The sequence below is a fragment of the Heterodontus francisci genome, chromosome 33, assembly GCF_036365525.1.
Source record: "Heterodontus francisci isolate sHetFra1 chromosome 33, sHetFra1.hap1, whole genome shotgun sequence".
Taxonomy (NCBI): Eukaryota; Metazoa; Chordata; class Chondrichthyes; order Heterodontiformes; family Heterodontidae; genus Heterodontus; species Heterodontus francisci.
The window spans coordinates 20,475,850-20,501,290 of record NC_090403.1 but is presented as its reverse complement, the minus strand read 5'-3'; the positions used below and the strand labels follow the sequence as shown (position 1 = coordinate 20,501,290).

At 42.8% G+C, this 25,441-nt stretch overlaps 1 protein-coding gene across 13 annotated transcripts in view; it reads left to right on the top strand.

Moving 5' to 3' along the window:
* tanc2a (tetratricopeptide repeat, ankyrin repeat and coiled-coil containing 2a) overlaps positions 1 to 25,441 on the top strand; it is a 1,142,739-nt gene that overhangs the window by 579,997 nt on the left and 537,301 nt on the right. For 12 of the 13 annotated variants that reach the window (XR_010969054.1, XM_068013145.1, XM_068013159.1 and 9 more), the window contains one exon: positions 2,878 to 3,060. The exons of the other annotated variant lie outside the window; for it this stretch is intronic. Coding sequence is in view for 11 of the 12 variants with exons in the window: in XM_068013145.1 (XP_067869246.1) it covers positions 2,878 to 3,060 (183 nt within the window). In the remaining variant the exon portion in view is untranslated. The remainder of the gene's footprint in view (positions 1 to 2,877; positions 3,061 to 25,441) is intronic. 13 annotated transcript variants of the gene reach the window in all.

Here is a 25,441-nt window from a genome sequence, read left to right as displayed (position 1 = left end):
TTTTTCTATGGTTCATTTGAAGTCTTAATCCGGATTTGATGAAAATACACTGTTCTTGATAGGCATTACAACAATTCGATTGCAATAGCATTAAACAGTTTTTTCAGCGATGAACACAGCAATACAAATAATTTGGTTGAAAAAGAAAAGCTTTTCTTCATAACTCAGGAAATTAACTTAGCTTTGTAGAATTTTTTCTTGAGAGTGAATAAAACAGTTGCTTTCTTCAGATCACCTCGCTGGAGAAGTCTCCGAACTAATTGGTTCAGACCAGTCCCTGCCAGCTCCACACAAAGTCAAATGGCCACATCATACTATGCGACCCGCTGTTGCTCAGGTTGACCAAAAATGCAGCTGTGGTACACTGTGTCTCCAGATTTCTAGAATCTTCCTCCCTTAAAGGTGCACTGTTTTTAACAGTTGTAAAGGCACACACACTGTTTTTAATCTGAGGAGAAAGAATAATACAAGTCTGTGACACACACTAACATCGCCAGAGGTGCCATCTTTCAGATGAGACTTAAAACCTGCCTACTGTCTCAGTTGGACTTAAAAGGCACTATTACAAGAAGAGCAAGGGAGTTCTTCCTATATCCTGCCCCTTCACCAACACCACTAGGCAGATTATTTGGTGATGACTCTCTCTCCTGTTTGTGGGACCGTGCTGTCTGCAAATTGGCTGCCATATTTCCCTACATTACAACAGTGACTACACTTCAAAAATACTTTGTTAGCCGTGAAGCGCTTTGATCTTATAAAAAGTAGAATCTTAAAACAGTCTTCTGTCTGTCTATCAAATAGTTCAAGACCGCATATACGATTAGCAACGTTCAGGGTTTACGCAACCTCATCCTCACAAGTCGCGTGGATGAGTCAATCTTCATATTTTCCTGGGATACAGGTGTGAACTTCTGGTGTTGAGTTTATTAGCTACTTTATGGCAGTGTTATTTGTTTCATTTGGATCTCTGGTTTTGACTGAGCCTACCTTATGCATGAGTGACAATGGCCCAGAATTTGCCCTCTGGCAAAGAAATGGCACTCGCTGGCCACCTTGCTGGCAGCTTCCCCCCCCAAGTTTTTGTGGGTTTTAGAGGGAAAACGTGCTCTAATCTGCTGTCTGATCCAAGATGGCGGCCTCTACAGGCTGTGAGCAGGGTAAGAAACAGTGAGGTTCTTCAATGAATCAGGTTTAAGAAACTTAACTTGAGACGTGCAGAATCTAAACCAGAAACTATAAAGCAGGAAATATAAATGAGATTTAAATCATGTACAGGAAGTGGAATGAAGATTAGAAAATACAGATGGGATTATGAGAGATAAGATAGACAGACAAAGTAAAAAATAAAAAAAATCTCCAACTTAGTAACTTCTAAAGGAATGAGGCTCTGCACTTCTAAAGTTAAATTTTCCAGGTCAGAGAGGTTGTTTATTTGTAATTATCAATTATTACGCCATTGAAAATTCATTTCCCCCTGAATGTACCAGCCCTAACATCTTACAGCAGCTTCAGTGGGGTATTAGTGGGCATGTACCCCAGGTTCATGTCATTGTATGTTTTCCAAAGTCGAGTCTTTTGGCTAGGATTGCTGCAGCACATCCTTTGGAGTGAGCAGGGTATCTCTGACAGCAGCTTCTGAACTTTTGCATTTAACTGTGCATGTGCTGACGCCTGAAGTTGCTGTCCAGTCTACCCCATGATAACGGTGCATGCTGATAACCTCGCTGTTATTATTAACAGAAAATCCGAGTAGATATCTGAACTGGCTCCCTCTCTCCTTTCTTAATCTCATACTAATCACAATTAAGTGGCACTTATAGGTTCTGCCTGACTGGCTGGTGTAGTCACAATCTAGCTTCTAACTAACCTCTTGCATTTTATCTTCTAAAGTACCTTGTATTGGTAAGGATAGCTTACAGTTGCTTGATAAAACAGAAGAAATAAAAGCCTTCCTCTAATTAGCACAGAGATTAAGAAAAACTGCTACTTCTACCAAGAACAAAGAAAGCCTCTGCCTCTATGTCTCCCTTTCTGTGTTAATCATCCCAATAAATCAGTATTGAAGCATGGAATTACAGACAGGGCAGTCTACCTTTCCAAGTATGCCAACCAACTGCCTCCTCCCCCCTGCCCCCTTTTAACAAAAGGATCCACACAAATGTGAGAGGTCGTGACCTGTTTATGACTTAGAAAATGCTTTATCCCTGGACCTGAATCAGGGATAATGACTTTACAACTTAATTGCTTAAAAGCCTGTATTCATTGTTTATTTCTCAGTATTCAGTTCAACAGCTGAACTGTATATTTTATGGGTATTCTCAGGCAGTTTTCAGTATATTTCCATTGCAGATCTCAAAGGCAAATTGTTTCTCCACAGTTTTACGGTGTGCTGTTCTTACACCTACCTTTATTGTCTCCCCTCCCCGATTACATAGGTTACTTTAGCTGTCTGAAACTTATGCTCTGTGTTCTTCTTCATATAATCTAACTTCTAGGGCAAATTGTCCCCTTTAAATATCCCAATATCAAAAATTACTTCAGTCATTCCTATTAGTGGAGCTTACATCTGTCCACATGTTTGTCTCAGAAAACCCATTAAAAATGATTGAACTTTATTTTATTCAATTTTTTTTAAACTTTAAAGGGTATTTGCTTTCTCTAACAGCTTTAAGATCTCCATCTTCTGTCAAGGGCTCTTAATCAGAAGTTTAGCTACAAGTTTGACAGCTGCCAGGTCTTGACAGGAGAGAATTAGTCGAATAATTAACACTGTAGTGTCAGGTTCAGTGTAGCTCTCTCCAGTATTTATGTCTACATCAGTTGTATTAAGATATCTCAAACTTGCTGGCTAAATCTTCATTCTATTTTTTAAACAAGGTGTGTCCAATACGGAGAACGACTGTGCTTTTGAACCAGAATACGCTGTGCCATCTCTCCCAGTTTCTGAAGGAATGCAGCACATACGGATAATGGAAGGAATGTCCCGCTCTCTCCCCTCCTCCCCTCTGCTCACACACCAATCTATCAGTGTCCGCCTTCAACCTGTAAAGAAAATAACAGGTAAGGTGTTAGTTTGTTCATTAATGTAATATAACGTAACTAGATACAATTCGGGCTACTAAAGTTATATCAGGTAGGAACTGGGTGATTTTTATTGTGTACTGTAGCCATTTAAGAGAAATTCTATCATGTTTACGATATGGCAAGTGGATTATGGAATTTGTGCATTACTAATGTCTATATTTCTGTTGCTGCAGCATACCTCTCCATTGATATGTGAAGCAATTTTCTGATCCAACAGTCCAGAGAATAATGTCTACCACCTTTCGCGCTTGTTCACTCTCCTGTAGTTTTTCACTTTCCTCCTACCTACAATAGCACCAGTTTGGCAATTGGCCACAGAAATCTGGTCAAAAAGATTTGCATAAGTAAAAAGTAAAAATGAAACTTACATTTATATAGTACCTTTTATGACCATTGGACATTCCAAAGTGCTTTGCAGCCAATGAAATACCCTTTTGAAGTGTAGTTACTCTTGTAATGTGGGAAACGTACTACAAGCTATTTTAGGAAGTACGCATGATCCCAGAACAGGAACTGCTCTTTTCTTTAAGTAATCAGAGCTTTGGCCCAGCCCTTGGAGGAAGGTCTGAGTTGGATCCAAACCAATTTACAGTCTGATGGAATCTGGAGCACTTTTCAGTGTTGCAGACCAGTACTGGACTCATAAACGTTAGCGTCTGAATATGACATGATTTCCTCATTAAAAGGACTGTAAATATTACAGTATAGTGGCTGTTCTCCTTTTGCCAGCTACAGGAGAAATGCCACGAACAACAGATGCCCCCTACATTGCTTTCATTGATCTCACCAAGGCCTTTGAGCTCGTCAGCAGACGTGGTCTCTTCAGACTACTAGCAAAGATTGGATGTCCACCAAAGCTACTACGTACCATCACCTCATTCCATGACAATATGAAAGGCACAATTCAGCATAACGGTGCCTCATCAGACCCCTTTCCTATCCTGAGTGGCGTGAAACAGGGCTGTGTTCTCGCACCTACACTGTTTGGGATATTCTTCTCACTGCTGCTCTCACATGCGTTCAAGTCTTCAGAAGGAATTTTTCTCCACACAAGATCAAGTGGCAGGTTGTTCAACCTTGTCCGTCTTCGAGCGAAGACCAACGTACGGAAAGTCCTCATCAGGGAACTCCTCTTTGCTGACGATGCTGCATTAACATCCCACACAGAAGAATGTCTGCAGAGACTCATTGACTGGATTGCTGCTGCCTGCAATGAATTTGGCCTAACCATCAGCCTCAAGAAAGCGAGAATCATGGGACAGGACGTCAGAAATGCTCCATCCATCAATATCGGCGACCACGCTTTGGAAGTGGCTCAAGAGTTCACCTACCTAGGCTCAACTATTACCAGTAACCTGTCTCTAGATGCAGAAATCAACAAGCACATGGGAAAGGCGTCCGCTGCTATGTTCAGACTGGCCAAGAGGGTGTGGGAAAATGGCACACTGACACGGAACACAAAAGACCGAGTGTTTCAAGCTTGTGACCTCAGTACCTTGCTCTATGGCAGCGAGGCCTGGACAACGTATGTCAGCCAAGAGCGACGTCTCAATTCATTCCATCTTCGCTGCCTCCGGAGAATCCTTGGCATCAGGTGGCAGGACCATACCTCCAACGCAGACGTCCTCGAGGCTGCCAACATCCCCAGCAATATACACCTTACTGAGCCAGCGGCACTTGAGATGGCTTGGCCATGTGAGCCGCATGGAAGATGGCAGGATCCCAAGGACGCATTGTACAGCGAGCTCGTCACTGGCATCAGACCCACCGGCCTTCCATGTCTCCGCTTTAAAGACGTCTGCAAACGTGACATGAAGTCCTGTGACATTGACCACAAGTCGTGGGAGTCAGTTGCCAGTGATCGCCAGAGCTGGCGGACAGCCATAAAGGCAGGGCTAAAGAGTGGCGAGTCGAAGAGACTTAGCAGTTGGCAGGAAAAAAGACAGAAGTGCAAAGAGAGAGCCAACTGTCTAACAGCCCCGACAGCCAATTTTATCTGCAGCACCTGTGGAAGAGTCTGTCACTCTAGAATTGGCCTTCATAGCCACTCCAGACGCTGCTCCACAATCCACTGACCACTTCTCGATGCTTACCCATTGTCTCTCGAGACAAGGAGGCCAAAGAAAGAGAAAGAAAGTGGCTCGTGTGCTGATTCAAATTTCAGACTATTTGTTACTCATATTTGGGATGTATTTCTGTTCTCAACTGAGTAATTAAATGACCCAACACATGTGGAATCTATCATCAGACAGAATGATAGAGCACTTAGGCAAGTATGAACTGATCAGAGAGCATGGATTTCTGAAGGCTACTCCATGTCTGACTAATCTAGTTCAATTTTTCGAGGTGGGCATGAGCATGCTGGATAGGGAAGTATTTATGAATGCTATCTATATGGACTTCCTGAAGGCATTTGATAAAGTTACACAGATGCGGTTAATAGCAAAATAAAATTACATGGAATTGGAGGTAGCCTTGTGACAGTGGTCAGTAATTCATTGGGAGATAGGAGACAGAGTATGGATCAAGGGAACTGTTTGATTAGTGGGGTGTGTGAAGTGATGTTCCGCAGGGATCTGTATTAGGGCTTCAGCTTTTCATCATATAGGTTAATGACTTGGATGAAGGAAGAGTTATATATCCAAGTTTGCAGATGTCAGTAATTTGGGAAGTATAGTGTAGGCGGAAGAAAGAAGTTACAACAGGAAATAGACAAATTAAGTGAGATGCAAAACTGGGGCAATGTGAATAGATGTGAGGTCATCCACTTTAGATCTGAGAAATGCATTTTGGAATATTTTCCTAATGGTGAGAAATTTGGAGCTGTCACCAAGCGGCCTTAGACAGCATCTTCCAAACCTGTGACCTCTACCACACAGAAGGACAAGGGCAGCAGACGCATGGGAACACCACCACTTACAAGTTGCCCTCCAAGCCACACCCCATCCTGACTTGGAACTATAATCACCATTCCTTCACTGTGGCTGGGTCAAAATCGTGGAACTACCTTCCTAAAAGCACTGTGGGTGTATCTACACTGGAGGGACTGCAGCGGTTCACGAAGGCAGCTCACCTGCACCTTCTCAAGGGCAACTATGGATGGGCAACAATTGCTGGCCTTGCCAGCGGCGCTCACATCCCATGAAAGAATTTAAAAAAGTAAAGTGACTTGGGTGGCGGTGTGCACAGATCACGAATAGCTAGTGTACAGGTCGAAAAAGTAATCAAATCGGTTAATTAAATTTGGACAGTTAGCATAAACTTGACTTGTAATCTTTTTAAGTTGAGAGGGTTGCTGAGTGATCTAATTGAGGTCTTCAAAATAATAAGGGGATTTGATAGGATGAATACAAAGAAAAGATTTGCACTGGTGGGGTGTAATCTTAAAATTAGTGCTAGGCCAGTTTTGAGTGAAATCAGGAAACATACTTTCACACAAAGGATAGTATAAATCTATAACTCTCTCCCAAAAGGCTGAGGATTCTGGGCCAATTGATATTTTTAAGCATGAAATTAATAGATTTTTTTTTTGGTTAAAACTGGGATTTAGAGCAAAGCCGGGCAAATGGAATTGAAGTTCAGATCTTTCATGATCTAATTAAATGCCAGAACAAGCTCGAGGAGCTGAATGGCCTACTGCTGTTGCTATCTAAGGCCAGAGCTTAATAAGTACTTGGATTACATTTACCTTACGCTACAAAATGCTTTTTCACTTCATCTAATTAAAACATCAAGACAGAGAATGCGATTGAATGCTATTCTAAATTCCTTGTCTTGGCACATAGATCAGTTTAAGGATCAGATGATTTGGAGAAGGTCTTTTGATCCCCATAGTTTAACTAAGAGATAGGTATATGCAAAACAGAAATAAGCAGATCTTTGACTGCTTTTGTATATGTTAAGAAAAATGTGACATCTTCCCCTATATTGGCATCGGAGTCTGATCTGATTGTGGAATTTTAAACTCAAATTATGTTAATCACAATTCGAATTTCTGCAATATTTTATGTAGTTTAAATACATCATGCTAGAGGTAAGCTTTGCTCACAAAATTGACACCCCCCACGATAAATTAACCACTATTGGGAGTTTCCGCTAATTGCGTCTTTTGCAGGCCTTGAAGACTCTAAAAATTAAGTTGGTTCTTTTGAGTGTAAGGGACTAATAGGAAAGTTTTAAAAGCTTTTGTTTTTTTTTATTTTACTAAGAAACTGTCTACTGTATCCAATATAAATAACAGATGGTTCTGTACATTTTTTAAAAGTAATTTTTAGTCAGGTTCGTCATAATTGGTGGACTGGCACTGTGATGCTTTTTTGTTATAAATCCATTTTCAGCTGTGTTAATTAACTTGTACATATTACCCCTCTGAAAGATATATCAAAGATCTTTCATTTAACTAAATGACTTCAGCAGCCTACTCCCATCCTGGTTGCTTTGTGGAGAGCATGTGACCTCATGGTGCTTCAGAGAAATGCCATTTCAGCGCCATTATTATGAACAAAAAACCTTCAGCATAAACTTATTGTGGGTCGAGTTTCTGCTTTGGGTGCAGTCAGAGAAATGAGTGGAAATTGCGTACAAAATTACGCCCGTTTAGGAAAGTGTTTTCTTTCCCTTGAGTTTCCACTTGCTCATTTGCATTTTGCCAAACACAAAATATGCCATGAATCAGCACAGTCAGGCAGTGTTTAAAATGTAACTTTAAAAAACACTTTTGCTTCAAAAAAAAGGCTGTTTGGTGACATGACACTGCAACTGCAGAGGGCGCAGTTCCCACACAAGCGGAGTTGCTGTGCCTGTGACGTCAAAACCAGCGACATCTGAGGCAGCTGCCTGCATTAAAGATGGCGCGGATCTTTGCAGAGTCTTCCTAGGCTAGCACAAAGGAGCTTGGAGGACAGAGAGGCAGGCACCTCTAGACGGAAATGCCTTCATTGGCATCGCGGCTGGTAAGAGATGGGCACACCACTTTGGCAGCTGCAATGGTCAAGCTGTTGGCTTTATATTATATACTAAGTCAGGGGTGTCCGTCCAACCTTTTCGTGTGAGGGGTCACATTACAATTTTTGCCCTACGGGGAGGGGGGGGGGGGAGAGCCAGTGAGCAAATTTTGGAAAGACAAAAGCATTAAAAATTTATCTTACTACTAATCAAAACAACAACAAGTGTGCATTTTTGTGAAGAAGCTTTAAATGAGAAGACTAATTTATTAACTTACTTCCTCATCACAATGTTGAACACTGATTTAGTGAGATACCTGGCATTGTTTTTGCTTGCATAAGCAGTCAATGTTTGCCCGCACACTTGATGTAGCATTACGGAGTATTCCGAATAGATGTCCATCTGTCAGGAGTGACCTTGATCTTGTTTTGATGCTTTTCATTCTTGATCAAAGCTGTTCGCAGCAATATGTGCTACCAAACAGCCCAATGAATCGTAGGGCATGTTTTGATAGATTTGGATAAGACCACACTGTAGGAACATATCGATTATAAAATGTCAGAAGGTCATGCTCTGAAAGCTCTCTCCATGTCACTGTCATTTTGGACCTCAATTAGTTCCAGTTTGCAAACAACTTCAGTTCGTCACTGTTCCCTGAAATCCACAAACCTTTGTTTGTATTCATCTCTCGAGCTAGTCTGAGCATTATGTGCTGTGGCAACAAAATAGGCAGGTCCCAATTTGATACCTGGTATGTGATCTCAGTTTGGTGGCAGTAGGGTACTTGGATCCAGTTTATGACGGGTTGATATTTGTTTTTAAAAACAGAAATATCATTCAAGTTAAGTGCTCGAGTGAGTGTTGTTCAGACTGTGTGTGTTAGGCCAGCATCCAGCTTGATTGTAATTCTTCAAACAATGGAATATTCACTAATAGGGCAAAAATGTGCAGATGGCAATACAACACGAACCCAGCAGATATGTGATAGGAGAGCAAAACTAGAGGGAAGAAGGAAATCACAAATTGAGCTCTTTCATTAGAGAAAGTATACTTCAGAGTACTTTGAATGCAAGTTAAGACAAAAAGGAAAGGTTTTTCACAATGATCATTAAAGAGGTAAGGAAAATGCAAACTTTTAAAAATGACACAAGTTAAGTCAAATGTAGTAACCTTTGGGTAGGGAGTTAATGCATATTGCTCACATTGATATGCATTGTCCTGTTAAATATGTCCCCTTTTTAAAAGAAAGTTTCACAGTTTCCTCCTCTAAAACACTGGTGATAAATTTTGGACTGAGATGCCTGAGCCTATCATAATTGGAACACTTTGGATCAAGTTGAATTATTAACAGTTGGGATCAGTTCAGACTTTGGACGACCTTATAAAGGACATAGGTGCTATGGGAATGGGAGTGGTTGATGGGGGTGATGATTCAGTGGACCAGAGTGTTGCGGAGGTAACGGTCCCTTGAGAATATTGAAAAGGGAGGAGAAGATGTGCTCGGTGGTGGCAGTGTGCTGGTAGAAATAGTGGAGGATATGTTGAATGTGGATACTGGTGGGGTGGAAAGTGAGGGCAAAAGGAGCTCTTTCATGGTTCTGCGAGGGGAAGAGGTGAGGGCAGAAGTGTGGGAAATGGCATTTATAAGATCAAGATCCCTGTCCCTGGAGGGGAATCCTCGGTTGAGGAAAAAGGAAGTATATAAGAAGCACCGGTGTGAGAGTTGACATTGAACAAATGCGACAAAGAAACTGGGAGAATGGGAAAGTGGAAGATTTGCAGATCTAGGTTAGAAAGGGCAGGTCAAGGGGAAAAAGAAGTCGAGATGGGAAGAAATGATGAGGTCTGTGAAGGTCTGGAAAACGATGGCTTGATGTTTGGTGGCGGGGTCATGGTCCAGGGTGATGGAGGAGGGGGTGTGCGACAGTCGGCGTTGCCTATCTGCAAGGTCGAGGCCTGCTTGTGAAACGACAATAGCGCTCTCCTTGTCAGCAATTAGTGACAGAGGGTTGGCCATGAGATTTTGGACTGCTGCAAGTTCAGAAGGAGTTTCTGCCTGCACACTCTTATCAGCATTCTGATAATTTAGAAACAGTGGAGGAGTCAAGAAAAATGTGAACATTACCGCTGTGCTTTCGAGTGATTTTGATGAGAAATAGGAGGGGGTCAAGTATTGGTCCTTGGGTGATGCCAGAGGTCACAAAGGGGGAGTGGGAAGAGATGTTATTGCGAATGATACTCTGGCTACGTTTAGATAGATTAGAATGGAACCAGATGAGTGCAGTCCCGCCCAGCCGCACAAGAACACGGATTAGGGAGTTTACATGGAGGGAGAGATTGAGAGATTAAGCGAACGTAAGAGGGGCAGTGAAATGGTGGGGGGTGGGGTGGAACCTGATGATTTGAGATGGAGGTTGAAATCTCTGCGGTTGAGAAGTTGCTCTGTGTAGAGGCTGAAGGAGGAAATCAGTGAAGATAGATTGGTGACTACAAGCATGCAACTTCTTGATCTTCAGCCCAACAGCCCTTGGTGGATGGGAAAGAGTGGGGTTAGAAATGAGGCACCTGAGTAACTCACTTTACACTCCGTTCCACTCCCGGGTCATGGTGTGGTGGAATAGAATATGATGAGGCTGCAATCATGGGAGAAAAGTAGGTATCATGAGCAGAATGACAACCAGGGATGCACTTGAGTATCAAAATAAGATTATTTTACTGTATTTCACAGCACAGCTGAATTCAAAAGCAACTTTTCTTTCCAACAACAGCAGAGCAACTTCTATTTACATGGTGCCTTTAATGCAATGAAGTGCCCCAAGAGGCTTCACAGGAGGCTCAGAAGGTGAAATTTCACACGCCATCACAAACATAACTCCAGCTTAGTCACAGGCAAGTTTTGCAGAATGTCTTAAGGGAAGACAGAGGCATGGAGAGGCGGGTCGGAGAGGGCGAGCCTGAGGGAGAACAGTAAAGGAGACGAACAGATAAAAGTGGTAGCGGGGAGACAGCGGGTGAGAGAGAGATAGAGAGAGCAAGTGAGCCTGTGGGAGTCAGTGGAAGACAGAGAGAGCACTGTGGGAACAAAAAAAGGAGTGACATCACAGGATAGCAGGTAAACGATTGGTTCTTCAGAGAGCCCTGAGGTGAAGAGCATGTGGTTGAAGTAGTTTGGGGACTGAGCGGAATGAGCATGAGCATCAGTGAGCAAGGTAAAAAATAAATATAAGTATCAACACGAGCAGGGTGAGTCTAACAGTATGTGAATTAATAATGAGATTCGCACAGAGCAGGTTTAGAGGCATTAAGTAAAATAATTTAATAGATTATAAATGAGAGAATAGCAATATTTTTAGATCATGGATAGGCAGCTGAGACTTGTTGCTTGCAATTCCTTTGCTATCTGGAGACTTCAGGACACTTCATAATTCTTGGGGAGCCATGTGTGTAGGAAGTGTTTACAGCTGCTTGAGCTCAAGGTTTTCTTGAGGGGCAGCTGGAGTCACTTCGGAGCATCAGGGAGGATGATAGTTTCTTGGATCTTATGTTCTGGGGGTGGTCACCCACAGGCAGCAAGAGTTCAGGATGATCGATGGCAGCTATCCAGAAGAGGCATCAAGTGTAAGAGTCTTTGGGGTCTTTGCCACTCTCAAACTGGTACTCAGCTTTGGAGACTTCTGGGAGTGATAACACCTTGAAGGAGTGTCGTCCAGACAACGGCACCAGTGGGCAAGGGATTGCACAGGAGGGAATAGCAAAGAATGGAAATGCAGTCATTATAGGAGATTCCATTGTTAGGGGACAGACAGGTATTTCTGTAATCGTCATTGAGAGTCCCACATAATGTGCTGCCTCCCTGGTGCCAGGGTAAAAGACATCACGGAGAGGCTGCAGAATATTCTGCAGGGGAAAGGAAGTGAGCCAGAAGTTGTGGAACACGTCAGTACCAATGACATGGAGAGCGCAGGTATTGATTTTGGTCAGATTTTCAGGAGTTGTCGGGGTGGGGGGAGGGGGGGGAGGGAAGTTAAAAATAAGGACCTCGAAGGTAGAAATCTCTGGATTACTCCTAGTGCCATGCGCTTGCGAGAGTAGAAATGGGGAAGATAGGAAGGATCAATGCGTGGCTTGAGGCATGGTACAGAAGAGAGGGCTTCAGATTCTTGGGGCATTGGAACCAGTTCTGGAGCAGGAGGCACCTATTCAAAATGAACAGGTCGCAGCTGAACAGGACTGGGATTAATGTCAGCATGGAGAGTTTCATTAGTTTGGTTGGGGAGGGTTTAAACTAAATTGGCAGGGTTCGGCACCAGCATATAGGAGTAGAAAAGAAAAATAAGGTGCATAAAGTGAGCGTTGGATGGTACTCAGGAAGGAAGTAGTACTATATTAGGTAGGAGCAGTCTAAGAAGGACTATAAGACAGGATTAGAATGCATGTATGTTAACACAAAGTGTGGTGAATGAGTTGGTGAGATACAAGTTTAAATAGCCCTGTGGGGATATGATATAGTAGCAATAATGGGAACATGGCTTAAAAATGGTGAGGACAGGACACTTAATATTCAAGGTACAAAGTGTTCATGAAAGATAGGGACGGAGATAAGGGCGGTAGGGTGGTAGTACTGATTAGGGAAGACAGAATGTTGGAAAGAGAGGATGTCCTTGAAGGGACAAGGACAGATCCATATGGTTACAGTTGAGAAGCAAGAAAGGTATGATCATGCTATTGGCGTGGGTTTCTATGGGTATGGGTAGGCAGTGGCGTAGTGGTATTATCACTGGACTAGTAACCCTGAGACCCAGGGTATTTCTCTGGGGACGTGGGTTCGAATCCCACCACAGCAGAAGGTGGAATTTGAATTTAATTAATAAATCTGGAATTAAATCTAGTCCAATGATGGCCATGAAATCATTGTCGATTGTGGTAAAAAGTCATCTGGTTCACTAATGTCCTTTAGAGAAGGAAATCTGCTGTCCTTACTTGGTCTGGCCTACATGTGACTCAAGACACACGGCAATGTGGTTAACTCTTACATGCCCTCTGAAATGGCCTAGCAAGCCACTCAGTTGTACCTAACCGCTACAAAGTCAATAAAAAGGAATGACACTGTGGGTATACCTACCCCAAATGGACTGCAGCGGTTCAAGAAGGCAGCTCACCACCACCTTCTCGAGGGCAATTAGGGATGGGCAATAAATGCTGGCCTAGCCAGCGACGACCACATCCCTGAATGAATAAAAAAAAAATTAAGGGGTCCCTTGGGGAAGAATGACCATAACATGATAGAATTCTTCATTCAGATGGAGAGTGAGAGAGTTGATTCTAAGACCAGGGTCCTGAAACTAAATAAAGGAAACTATGAAGGTATGAGGCGCGAGTTGGCTATGATAGATTGGGGAACGTTACTTAAAGGGTTGACAGTGGATAGGCATTTAAAGAGCGCCTGGATGAATTACAACAATTGTTCATTCCTGTCTAGTGCAAAAATAAAACAGGAAGGGTGGCTTACAAAAGAAATTAGGGATAGTATTAGATCCAAGGAAGAGAAATATAAAATGGCCAGAACAAACAGCAAACCTGAGGATTGGGAGCAGTTTAAAATTCAGCAAAGGAGGACAAAAGGATTGATTAAGAAGGGGAAAATAGAGTATGAGACTAAGCTTGCAGAGAAACTTGCATAAAAACTGACTGTAAAAGCTTCTATAGATATGTGAAGAGAAAAAGATTAGTGAAGACAAATGTGGGTCCCTTACAGTCAGAAATGGAAGAATTTATAATGGTGAACAAAGAAACAGCACACCAATTAAATACATACTTTGGTTCTGTCTTCACAAAGGAGGACACAAATGACCTCCAAATCACACAAATGTTGGGGGACATAAGGTCTAGTGAGAAGGAGGAACGGTATGAAATCAGTATTAATAGAGAAATGGTGTTAAGGAAATTGACGGGATTAAAGGCCGATAGATCCCCAGGGCCTGATAATCTACATCCCAGAGTACTTAAGGAAGTGGCCCTAGAAATAGTAGATGCATTGCTGGTCATTTTGCAAAATTCTATAGACTCTGGAACAGTTCCAACGGATTGGAGGGTAGGTAATGTAACCCCATTATTTAAAGAAGGAGGTAGAGAGAAAGTAAGCATGCAGGTGCAGCAGGCAGTTAAGAAAGCAAATAGTATTTTGGCCTTCATAGCGAGAGGATTCGAGTATAGGAGCAGGGATGTCTTGCTGCAATTATACAAGGCCTTGGTGAGACCACATCTTGAGTATTGTTTGCAGTTTTGGTCTCCTTATCTGAGGAAGGATGTTTTTGCTATGGAGGAAGTGCAGTGAAGGCTCACCAGACTGATTCCTGGGATGGCAGGACTGACATATGAAGAAAGATTGGGTCGATTTGGCTTGTATTCGCTAGAGTTTAGAAGAATGAGAGGGGATCTCATAGAAACCTACAAAATTCTAACAGGACTGGATAGATTAGATGCAGGAAGGATGTTCCCGATGGCGGGGGAGTCCAGGACCAGGGTTCACAGTCTAAGGATAAGGGGTAAGCCATTTAGGGCTGAGATGAGTGATTTCTTCACCCAGAAAGTGGTGAACCTGTGGAATTCTCTACCACAGTAACAGTTGAGGCCAAATCATTAAATATATTCAAGAAAGAGTTAGATATAGTTCTTGGGGCTAAAGGGATCAAGGGATACGGGGAGAAAACAGGGACAGGGTACTGAGTTTGGATGATCGGCCATGATCATATTGAATGACAGAGCAGGCTCGAAGGGCTGAATGGCCTACTGCTCCTATTTTTCTGTGTTTCTAGTACAATAAATTAACCTGTTTCTTGTTTAAACTCAAGAAAACCTGTCCAATTGTTTTACCTTTGTTGTGATCAAAGTAAAAGGATTAAACGATCACTGAATTGGTAAGCACATCCACTGTTTAAAATGGAATAAACTCTGTTGCGGTCAAACAAGGAGAAGGACAAGAGGGGAGCCTTGTGACTGCTCCTCACCTGATCGTAATATAAGGTTTAGATTGGTAATGGAGCAGAACAAGAAACAATCTAAAGTAGAAATTCTAAATTGGAAGGGGGCTAACTTCAGTTGGATGAGAGGGGATCTAGCCAGGGTAAAATGGAACCAACAACTGACAGGAGAAACTGTCACAGAACAATGAGCAATCTTTAAAGAGGAGATGTTTCAGGTGTAGGCTAGGTACGTTCCAACAAGGAGAAAGGTAGGGGGACCAAAACCAAAGATCCTTGAATGACGAGGGAGATCGAGAATATAATGAAACAAAAAAAAGGATGTATGATGCAAGTCAGGTGAATTCTTGAAGTGGGAACTGGGCCAAGGAGAGGAAGTGAAGAGGAAATTAAAACTGGCAGAGAGAGAATGTGAGAATAGAATGGCAGTTAACATAAATAAAAGGGAACCCCAAAATCATCAACCAGCATGTCAATAGTAAGTGGTTATTAAGAGGTGGGATGGGTCCTATTAGGGACAAAGTCATCAACGTACTGGAAAAAGAGTTGGCGGAGGGAGCCTGAGTAGGACTGGAACAAGGAATGTTCGATGTACCCCACAAAAAGACAGGCATAACTGGGCCATGCGTGTACTCATAGCATCACCTTTTATTTGAAGGAAGTGAGTGGAGTTGAAGGAGAAGTTGTTCAAAGTGAGAACAAGTTCAGCCAGGCAAAGGAGTGTGGTGGTGGATGGGGACTGGTTGGGCCTCTCCTGATCTTTGTGATGAATAGGATACGGGGTTGAAAGCTCAACTGAAGATCAAGTTAGGTGCTGAAGTTGCGAACAGTCCAATTCTGCCTGTGGCAGTGGACAGGAAGGGATATGGAGTTGATGGGGAGTGTACAGAGGTTGTGAGACTGGCTGAGGACAATAGTTTCAGTCTTGCTAATTCTGGAAAAATGGCAGATTGACTAACACAGCAACAATGGGAGATACTGGTACAGTAAAAGCTTTATTATCCGGCACTTTACTAACTGGCAAGCTCTATAATCTGGAATTTCCATAACCTCCCTAAACAAGTCTCGGTTGTAGTAACCAGAATCCATTCGGACATCTCCCAAAGCTCTCCCAGGCTGAGTTTTGCCGAGTGCAGTCGATTGTTCTTGGCTTTCGTGTAATTTATACAATAAATTTATTGTACATCAAGATTTCTATGGATCTTTACTACCTCAAGATTTCTGTGTTGTACATCTTGTACCTTGTAATCATTTCTCTTAAAATTAAAGCTGTTGTATTGTATTGCCTTGGTAAGTACAACTCTAGAGCACAATCATGTCTAAAATAGGATTATATGTTAAATACAGATGGAAAGAAAATATAAAAAAATTGAGAAATATAACTGCTTAGTAGAGAAACAGTGAGTTTAGAAAGACGAAATGAGAGTATGAAAGAGGACTGGCAGTTGGCATTAAGGGAAATAGGAAATGCATTTTACAACTAAAAGAAACAGTCCAAAAGGGTGGGACTACTTCAAGACTAAAAAGGCATTATGCATTTGAGATCAAGGGAATGGCAGAGGTGCTTAATATTTTGCATTTATTTTTACAGATGAAGTTGGAAGTGAGACTGTATGAATACCTGAGGAGAATGTGATAGAGACACGAGTGTTAAATATTCAGAAGGAAATGAGTAACAAAGCTAATGGGATTAAAAGTAGCAAATCACCATGCCCAGGTGGTATGTATCTTGAAGGAGATTGGGAGGAGAATAAAGTGAACAAAGTTTTCCAAAAAGTATGCGAACATGGAATTGTGCCAATGGACTGGAGTATGACAACTGTTGCACTATTCCTCAAGAAATGGAAATTATAGTCTGTTTGTCTTGCCTGAATCGTGGATAAACTTTTGAGCCTATAATACACAATGAAATTACTGAAATTAACATTGAAGTTAACATTGGCATGAGCTAATTGTGAATAGTCAGTGTGGATTAGTAAAGGCAGGTTGTTTTATGTGTGGATCATTAGAAGATATTTTATAAAGCTCCACGTGGCTGCAGGGATGGTACAGGAGGGAGGGTTTTGGTTTCCTGGATAATTGGGGCTCTTTCTGGGGTAGGTGGGACCTCTACAAACAGGATGGTCTTCACCTGAACCAGTGGGGTACCAATATCCTGGGGGGGAGATTTGCTAGTGCTCTTCGGGGGGGTTTAAACTAATTCAGCAGGGGAATGGGAACCTAAATTGTAGTGCCAGTGTACAGGATGTTGAGAGTAGTGAGGTCAGGGATATGGTTACAAGGACGCAAGAGGGCACTGGCAAGCAAGAACCTGGTTTAAAGTGTGTCTACTTCAACGCCAGGAGCATCCGGAATAAGGTGGGTGAGCTTGCAGCATGGGTTGGTACCTGGGATTTCGATGTAGTGGCCATTTCGGAGACATGGGTAGAGCAGGGGCAGGAATGGATGTTGCAGATTCCGGGATTTAGATGTTTCAGTAAGAACAGAGAAGATGGTAAAAGAGGGGGGGGTGTGACATTGTTAATCAAGGAGAGTATTACAGCGACAGAAAGGACGTTTGAGGACTCGTCTACTGAGGTAGTATGGGCCGAGGTTAGAAACAGGAGAGGTGAGGTTACCCTGTTGGGAGTCTTTTATAGACCTCCGAATAGTTCCAGAGATGTAGAGGAAAGGATAGCGAAGATGATTCTCGACAGGGGCGAGAGTAACAGGGTAGTTGTTATGGGGGACTTTAACTTTCCAAATATTGACTGGAAATACTATAGTTTGAGTACTTTAGATGGGTCAGTTTTTGTCCAGTGTGTGCAGGAGGGATTTCTGACACAGTATGTAGACAGGCCAACCAGGGGCGATGCCACATTGGATTTGGGACTGGGAAATGAACCCGGCCAGGTGTTAGATTTAGATGTAGGTGAGCACTTTGGTGATAGTGATCACAATTCGGTTAGGTTTACCTTAGCGATGGGCAGGGACAAGTATATACCGCAGGGCAAGAATTATAGCTGGGGGAAAGGAAATTATGATGCGATTAGGCAAGATTTAGGATGCGTAGGATGGGGAAGGAAACTGCAGGGGATGGGAACAATCGAAATGTGGAGCTTATTCAAGGAGCAGCTACTGTGTGTCCTTGATAAGTATGTACCTGTGAGGCAGGGAAGAAGTTGTCGAGCGAGGGTGCCGTGGTTTACTAAAGAAGTTGAAGCGTTTGTCAAGAGGAAGAAGGCGGCTTATGTTAGGATGAGACGTGAAGGCTCAGTTAGGGCGCTTGAGAGCTACAAGCTAGCCAGGAGGGATCTAAAGGGAGAGCTAAGAAGAGCAAGGAGAGGGCACGAGAAGTCATTGGTGGGTAGGATCAGGGAAAACCCTAAGGCTTTCTATAGGTATATCAGGAATAAAAGAATGACTAGAGTTAGATTAGGGCCAATCAAGGATAGTAGTGGGAAGTTGTGTGTGGAATCAGAGGAGATAGGGGAAGTGTTAAATGAATATTTTGTGTCAGTATTTACAGTAGAGAAAGAAAATGTTGTTGAGAATACTGAGATTCAGGCTACTAGGCTAGATGGGATTGACGTTCACAAGGAGGAGGTGTTATCAATTTTGGAAAGTGTGAAAATAGATAAGTCCCCTGGGCCAGATGGGATTTATCCTAGGATTCTCTGGGAAGCTAGGGAGGAGATTGCAGAGCCTTTGTCCTTGATCTTTATGTCGTCATTGTCGACAGGAATAGTGCCGGAAGACTGGAGGATAGCAAATGTTGTCCCCTTGTTCAAGAAGGGGAGTAGAGACAGCCCTGGTAATTATAGACCTGTGAGCCTTACTTCGGTTGTGGGTAAAATGTTGGAAAAGGTTATAAGAGACAGGATTTATAATCACCTTGAAAAGAATAAGTTCATTAGCGATAGTCAGCACGGTTTTGTGACGGATAGGTCGTGCCTCACAAACCTTATTGAGTTTTTCGAGAAGGTGACCAAACAGGTGGATGAGGGTAAAGCAGTGGATGTGGTGTATATGGATTTCAGTAAGGCGTTTGATAAGGTTCCCCACGGTAGGCTATTGCAGAAAATACGGAAGTATGGGGTTGAAGGTGATTTAGAGCTTTGGATCAGAAACTGGCTAGCTGAAAGAAGACAGAGGGTGATGGTTGATGGCAAATGTTCATCCTGGAGTTTAGTTACTAGTGGTGTACCGCAAGGATCTGTTTTGGGGCCACTGCTGCTTGTTATTTTTATAAATGACCTGGAAGAGGGTGTAGAAGGGTGGGTTAGTAAATTTGCAGATGACACTAAGGTCGGTGGAGTTGTGGATAGTGCCGAAGGATGTTGTAGGGTACAGAGGGACATAGATAGGCTGCAGAGCTGGGCTGAGAGATGGCAAATGGAGTTTAATGCGGAAAAGTGAGGTGATTCACTTTGGAAGGAGTAACAGGAATGCAGAGTACTGGGCTAATGGGAAGATTCTTGGTAGTGTAGATGAACAGAGAGATCTTGGTGTCCAGGTGCATAAATCCCTGAAGGTTGCTACCCAGGTTAATAGGGCTGTTAAGAAGGCATATGGTGTGTTAGCTTTTATTAGTAGGGGGATTGAGTTTCGGAGCCACGAGGTCATGCTGCAGCTGTACAAAACTCTGGTGAGACCGCACCTGGAGTATTGCGTGCAGTTCTGGTCACCGCATTATAGGAAGGATGTGGAAGCTTTGGAAAGGGTGCAGAGGAGATTTACTAGGATGTTGCCTGGTATGGAGGGAAGGTCTTACGAGGAAAGGCTGAGGGACTTGAGGTTGTTTTCGTTGGAGAGAAGGAGGAGGAGAGGTGACTTAATAGAGACATATAAGATAATCAGAGGGTTAGATAGGGTGGATAGTGAGCGTCTTTTTCCTCGGATGGTGATGGCAAACACGAGGGGACATAGCTTCAAGTTGAGGGGTGATAGATATAGGACAGATGTGAGAGGTAGTTTCTTTACTCAGAGAGGAGTAAGGGCGTGGAACGCCCTGCCTGCAGCAGTAGTAGATTCGCCAACTTTAAGGGCATTTAAGTGGTCATTGGATAGACATATGGATGAAAATGGAGTAGTGTAGGTCAGATGGTTTCACAGGTCGGCGCAACATCGAGGGCCGAAGGGCCTGTACTGCACTGTAATGTTCTAATTCTAATTCCATATAAGAGACTGATTGTAAAAATTAAGGTACATGGCATTAAAGGAAAGGATGACTAGCAGAAAGCAAAGAGTCGGGCAGATGGATGCTGTTTACATTGGCAAGATGGAGGTGACATGTCCAAGGATGTGTACTGGGATCTCTTCTGTGTTCCATTTTTGCAAATATTTTGGGCATAAGCATCGATACAAGAGCTATGGTACTGAAATTTGCTGGTGGTATCAATTAAGGAGCATGGCAAACTAAGGAAGACTGCATGTTAACAGAGTGAGCAGATACGTATCAGATGAGGTTCAATGCAGAGAAATATGAAGTTGTCCATTTTAAGAAAAAACTCTGTGAAAACAAGTATATCCTCAATGGTAAGATTCTTAAAAATGGAGGAACGGAGATCTCTATCTGTAAGTGCAGTAGAACATAGACAAGGCAAATTGGATTCAGGGCTTTTTACCTAGAGGCATTGATCTTTTTTAAGTGATGGCTGGTGAATTACTACAAGGCATTGGCAAGGCCACTTTTACCCCATTATAGCAAAGATATTGGCAGAATGGAAGGGGTACAATGAAGATTTACTAGAATAACACCAAAATGAGATGGTAGAGTTGAGAAGAAAGGTATGGAAAATTGGCCATTTTTCACTGATATAGGAAATGTTGAGAAAGAACTAATGAGAGGTTTTCAAAATTCTGAGCAATTTTAAGGGGGCAAATTGTAAAACTCCTTTCCTCTGGTTTGAAATCTGGAACAAGGGGCTGAGGATGATGCTAGAAGAATGAAGGACTAACTTAAAAGAAATGTTATTACATAGCGATTTATGAAAACATGGAAAGCTATTTATTTATTTTATTTTTATTTATTTAGAGATACAGCACTGAAACAGGCCCTTCGGTCCACCGAGTCTGTGCCGACTAACAACCACCCATTTATACTAACACGATAGTAATCCCATATTCCCTATACTAGGGGCAATTTACAACGGCCAATTTACCTATCACCTGCAAGTTTTTGGATGTGGGAGGAAACCGGAGCACCCGGTGAAAACCCACGCAGACACAGGGAGAACTTGCAAACTCCACACAGGCAGTACCCAGAATCGAACCTGGGTCCCTGGAGCTGTGAGGCTGCGGTGCTAACCACTGCGCCATTGTGCCGCCCATAAATTGAGACAAGAGACAGTAGCACAGTTATACCCAATAGCAAGCGATAAGGGGGGCTGGTGGTGGTGGCCAGAGGTCAGCATTCTGATAGGTCGACTCCCTCATTTTCTGGCCATGCAGTGTCTCACTCTTGTGTCGCTTTGAATTAACTGCCTTGGAGCTTAAAAAAAAAAAGCAAGCCTACTCCTTCTGGCGGTCAGAGATATTTTATGTGCATCAAAGGTCTCTTTCCTTACCACAGAAAGTGTGTTAACTGTTAGTTTATTTCTTTGATGGTGGATTGTAGAAAGTGAGCCAGGAACATTGAGAATAGATGTCTCATATTGAGAGCTCAATATTGCAGAAAGCCTAGAGGAGAAAGTGCACGGATGAAATTAAAAAGAAAATTAGGAAAGCAAAGCGAGGCCATGAAAAAATATTGGCAAATAAAATCAAGGAAAAACGCAAAGATGTCATAAATGTACAAAGAGCAAGAGGATAATTAAGGAAAGAGTAGGGCCGATTAGAGACCAAAAATGTAACTTGTGGGTGAAGGCAGAAGATGTAGGCATGGTTCTTAATGAAGGGGACAATGCAGACATTGTAGTTAAGGAAGATGAATGTGAAGTATTAGATGGGATAAACATAAAGAGAGAGAAAATATTAAGGGGTTTAATATCTTTGACGTAGATAAATCGCCAGACCCAGATGAATTGTGTCCCAGGCTTCTAAGCGAAGCAAGGGAGGAAATAGCAGAGGCTCTGACCATCATTTTCCAATCATCTCTGCCTACTGGCATGGTGCTAGAGGACTGCTTACGTTGTACGTTGTTTTAAAATGGAGAAAGATTTAGACTGAGTAATTACAAGCCAGTCAGCCTAACCTCGGTGGTGGGCAACTTATTGGAACATATTCTGAGCGACAGTATTCATCATCATTTAAAAAGGCACAGATTAATCAAGGACAGTCAGCATGGATTTGTTGAGGGAAGGTTGGGTCTGATTAACTTGATTGAATTTTTTGAGAAGTAACAAGGAGGGTTAAAGGGGATAGCATGTTTAATGTCATCTGTGTGGATGTAGCGAGGCTTTTGACAAGGTCCCACATGGTAGACTGGTCAGAAAAGTAAGAGCCCAAAGGAATCCAAGGGCAAGTGGCAAGGTGGATCTGAAATTGGCTCAGTGGCAGGAAGCAAAGAGTAATGGTCGGGTGTTTTTGTGGCTAGCAAACTGTTTTCAGTACCATTTTGCAGGACTCAGAACTTTGTCCCTTGCTTTTCATGGTTTATACTTAAAGGTGGGGTAAAAATGGTGCAAAAATTGGCTGTGTGGTTGATAATGAGGAAGAAAGTTGGAGACTGCAGAAGAGGTTGAGGGGCTGGTCAGATAGGTAGAAAAGTGGCAAATGGAATTCGATCCAGGCAGTTGTGAGGTAATGCATTTGGGGAGGACAAACAAAGAAAGGGAATACACAATAAATGTTAGGATGTTGATATGTGTAGAGGAACAGAGGAACCTTAGCGTGCATATCCACAGGTCCCTGAAGGTAGCAAGGCAAGTAGATAATTGGCTAAGAAGGCATATGGGATATTTTCCTTTATTAGCCCAGGCAGATGAAGAGGAGGGAGGTTATACTAGAACTATATAAGATGCAAGCTAGGACACAACCAGAGTACTGTGTATAGTTTTGGTCACCTTTTAACAGGAAGGATATGATTGCACTAGAGAGGGTACAGAGGAGATTTGCAAAGATGTTGCTAGGAATGGAGAATTTTAGCTATGAGGAAAGATCAGATATCCTTGGGTTGTTTTCTTGGAACAGAGGAAGCTGAAGGGAGATTTAATTGACGTGTATAAAATTATGAGGCCCAGATAGGCCCTTCCTATCCACTCTATTTCCCTTAGCAATGAGGTCAATAACCAGGGGGCATAGATTTAACGTAATTGGTAGAAGGCTTAGAGGGGAATTGAGAAATTATTTCACCCAGAGGGTGGTGAGGGCCTGAAAGGATGGTAGAGGTGGAAATCCTCACCACATTAAAGAAAAACTTGGATATGCACTTCAGGTACTGTAACCTATTGGGCTATGGACCAAGAACTGGAAAGTGGGGTTAGGCTAGATAGATCTGTTTTGACCTGCACAGACATGATGGGCCAAATGGCCTCCTGCACGGTAAATTTTCTATGGGGTATTCATTTTAACAATGACTTTACTGACTCAATGACGATGGGGAAAGCAGTCTACTTGTCGCAGTTGGCTTTCGTTATCCATTGCACATGTCCATGTGTGCATCAAGTTACAACTTGATGGTGGGAGGAATGCACTGTCATTTCTAGTTTCACTTCTCCATAGGTCAGAACATTTAAAAAAAATGTTTACCCAGTTACTGATGCAATCATATATTCTACTGTATCCCAGAATAAAATACACCCACTGTGTTCTTCAATAAACAACTAAATTATTAGTTTATTATATAATAAAACTTAATTAGTAACGAAGCAAAGCATTAACACACAGATTGAAATATGAAAGTTCCCCTTTTTAAATTCCCCACTCACAACTCAAACGCATGCAAAAAAATACAGGGCAAAAATTTATGGGCGTAAACAATGGTGGCCCGCACGCGCAGATTGAGCTTCGTGGACGCTGGGCGGACTGCCCCCACCCCCACGCCAATGACGTGAAGGGGGCAGATAGTCCATCCACAGCAATGGTATCAGGCGCCACTGCGCGGGCCCCAACACCATTTTTTAAAGGCTTTGAGCCCTTCATTGCTATTCACATTTTTAAAGCGACAGTCATGTAAAATTTATTTAAAGACATGTTTCTAGCCGCTCTCCCACCCCCCACACCCCCCCATAACCATACAAATCATTCCTTGCCCTCTCTCCCCAAAAATACTTAGCTTGTGTACCTGATCTTCCCCCTCGTCCCAAAAGTTCACAAACTTATAATTTTACCCCTTCCCACCATCCCCTACATCAATCAAAGTAGTTTGACCCCACTCCTGCACTGAAATACTTACCTGCTCCCCCCTCCCCACCAGTATCCCACATCGGATCTCCATCTGGAGATCTGAAGGCGCAATTAAAATAAATGCCGATGAACTTATCTGGCCCCGGTGGCTGTCCCACGCCAATTTTTTGGCCGCCAGCCGCAACTTGCACACCTTCAGAACTCCATATGAGTTCCGAGGTGAGACACTGGTGGGGTGGGGGGAGGACTGAAAATTTCAGGTGGAGTGGGGGAGTGGTGAAAACCACTCCAGTCGGTTGCGGGCATGGTGCGAAGGGGTTTAGGGTCAAAGGGAATAAAGTTAGGCGGGGAAAGCTTATGAGTGAAAACTCACTTTTTTGGGGGGGGGGTGGGGGGGAGAGAGTAGGAGAAAAAAAATCATCTGAGTATTCATTTGCTGGGGTGGGAGAGTGGATCGGAAATGTCAATAAAATTTTATTCAATCTTTGCACATCCCAGTTGGGGCCTAACCAGAACTTTATAAAGGTTAAGCATAACTTCCCTGCTTTTGTACTCAATGTCTCTATTTCTGAAGCCCAAGATCACATGCGCTTTACTAACCACTCTCTCAATATGTCCTGTCATCTTCAAAGATCGATGCACATGCACCCCCACGTCTCTCTGTTCCTGCACATTCTTTAGAACATTAAGAATATTTACTCGGGAGGAGGTGGCATAGTGCTAATGCCACTGGATTAGTAATCCAGAGCCGAGGTTAATGCTCTGGGGACAAGGCAGATGGTGAGATTTGAATTCAATTAATAAATCTGTAATTTTAAAAAAGCTGATCTAATGATAGCCATGAAACCATTGATTGTTGTAAAACCCCAGCTGGTTCACTAATGTCTTTTAGGGAAGGAAATTTGCCATCCTTACCTGGCCTACGTGTGGCTCCAGACCCACAGCAATGTGGTTGACTCTTAAAATGACCTCAGAAATGGCCTAGCAAGCCACTCTTATTTTCTTCCACCTCCCCTCTCAACTTATTCTATATGGCCAGGTTCTCACTTGATGAGTTCACCTGACGTGCATCATACACCCTCTTTTTTGTTTCAGCACTATCTCTATTTCCCTCGTCAACCCAGGAGCTCTGTTCTTAGTTCTCCTACCTTTCACCCTTGTTGGAA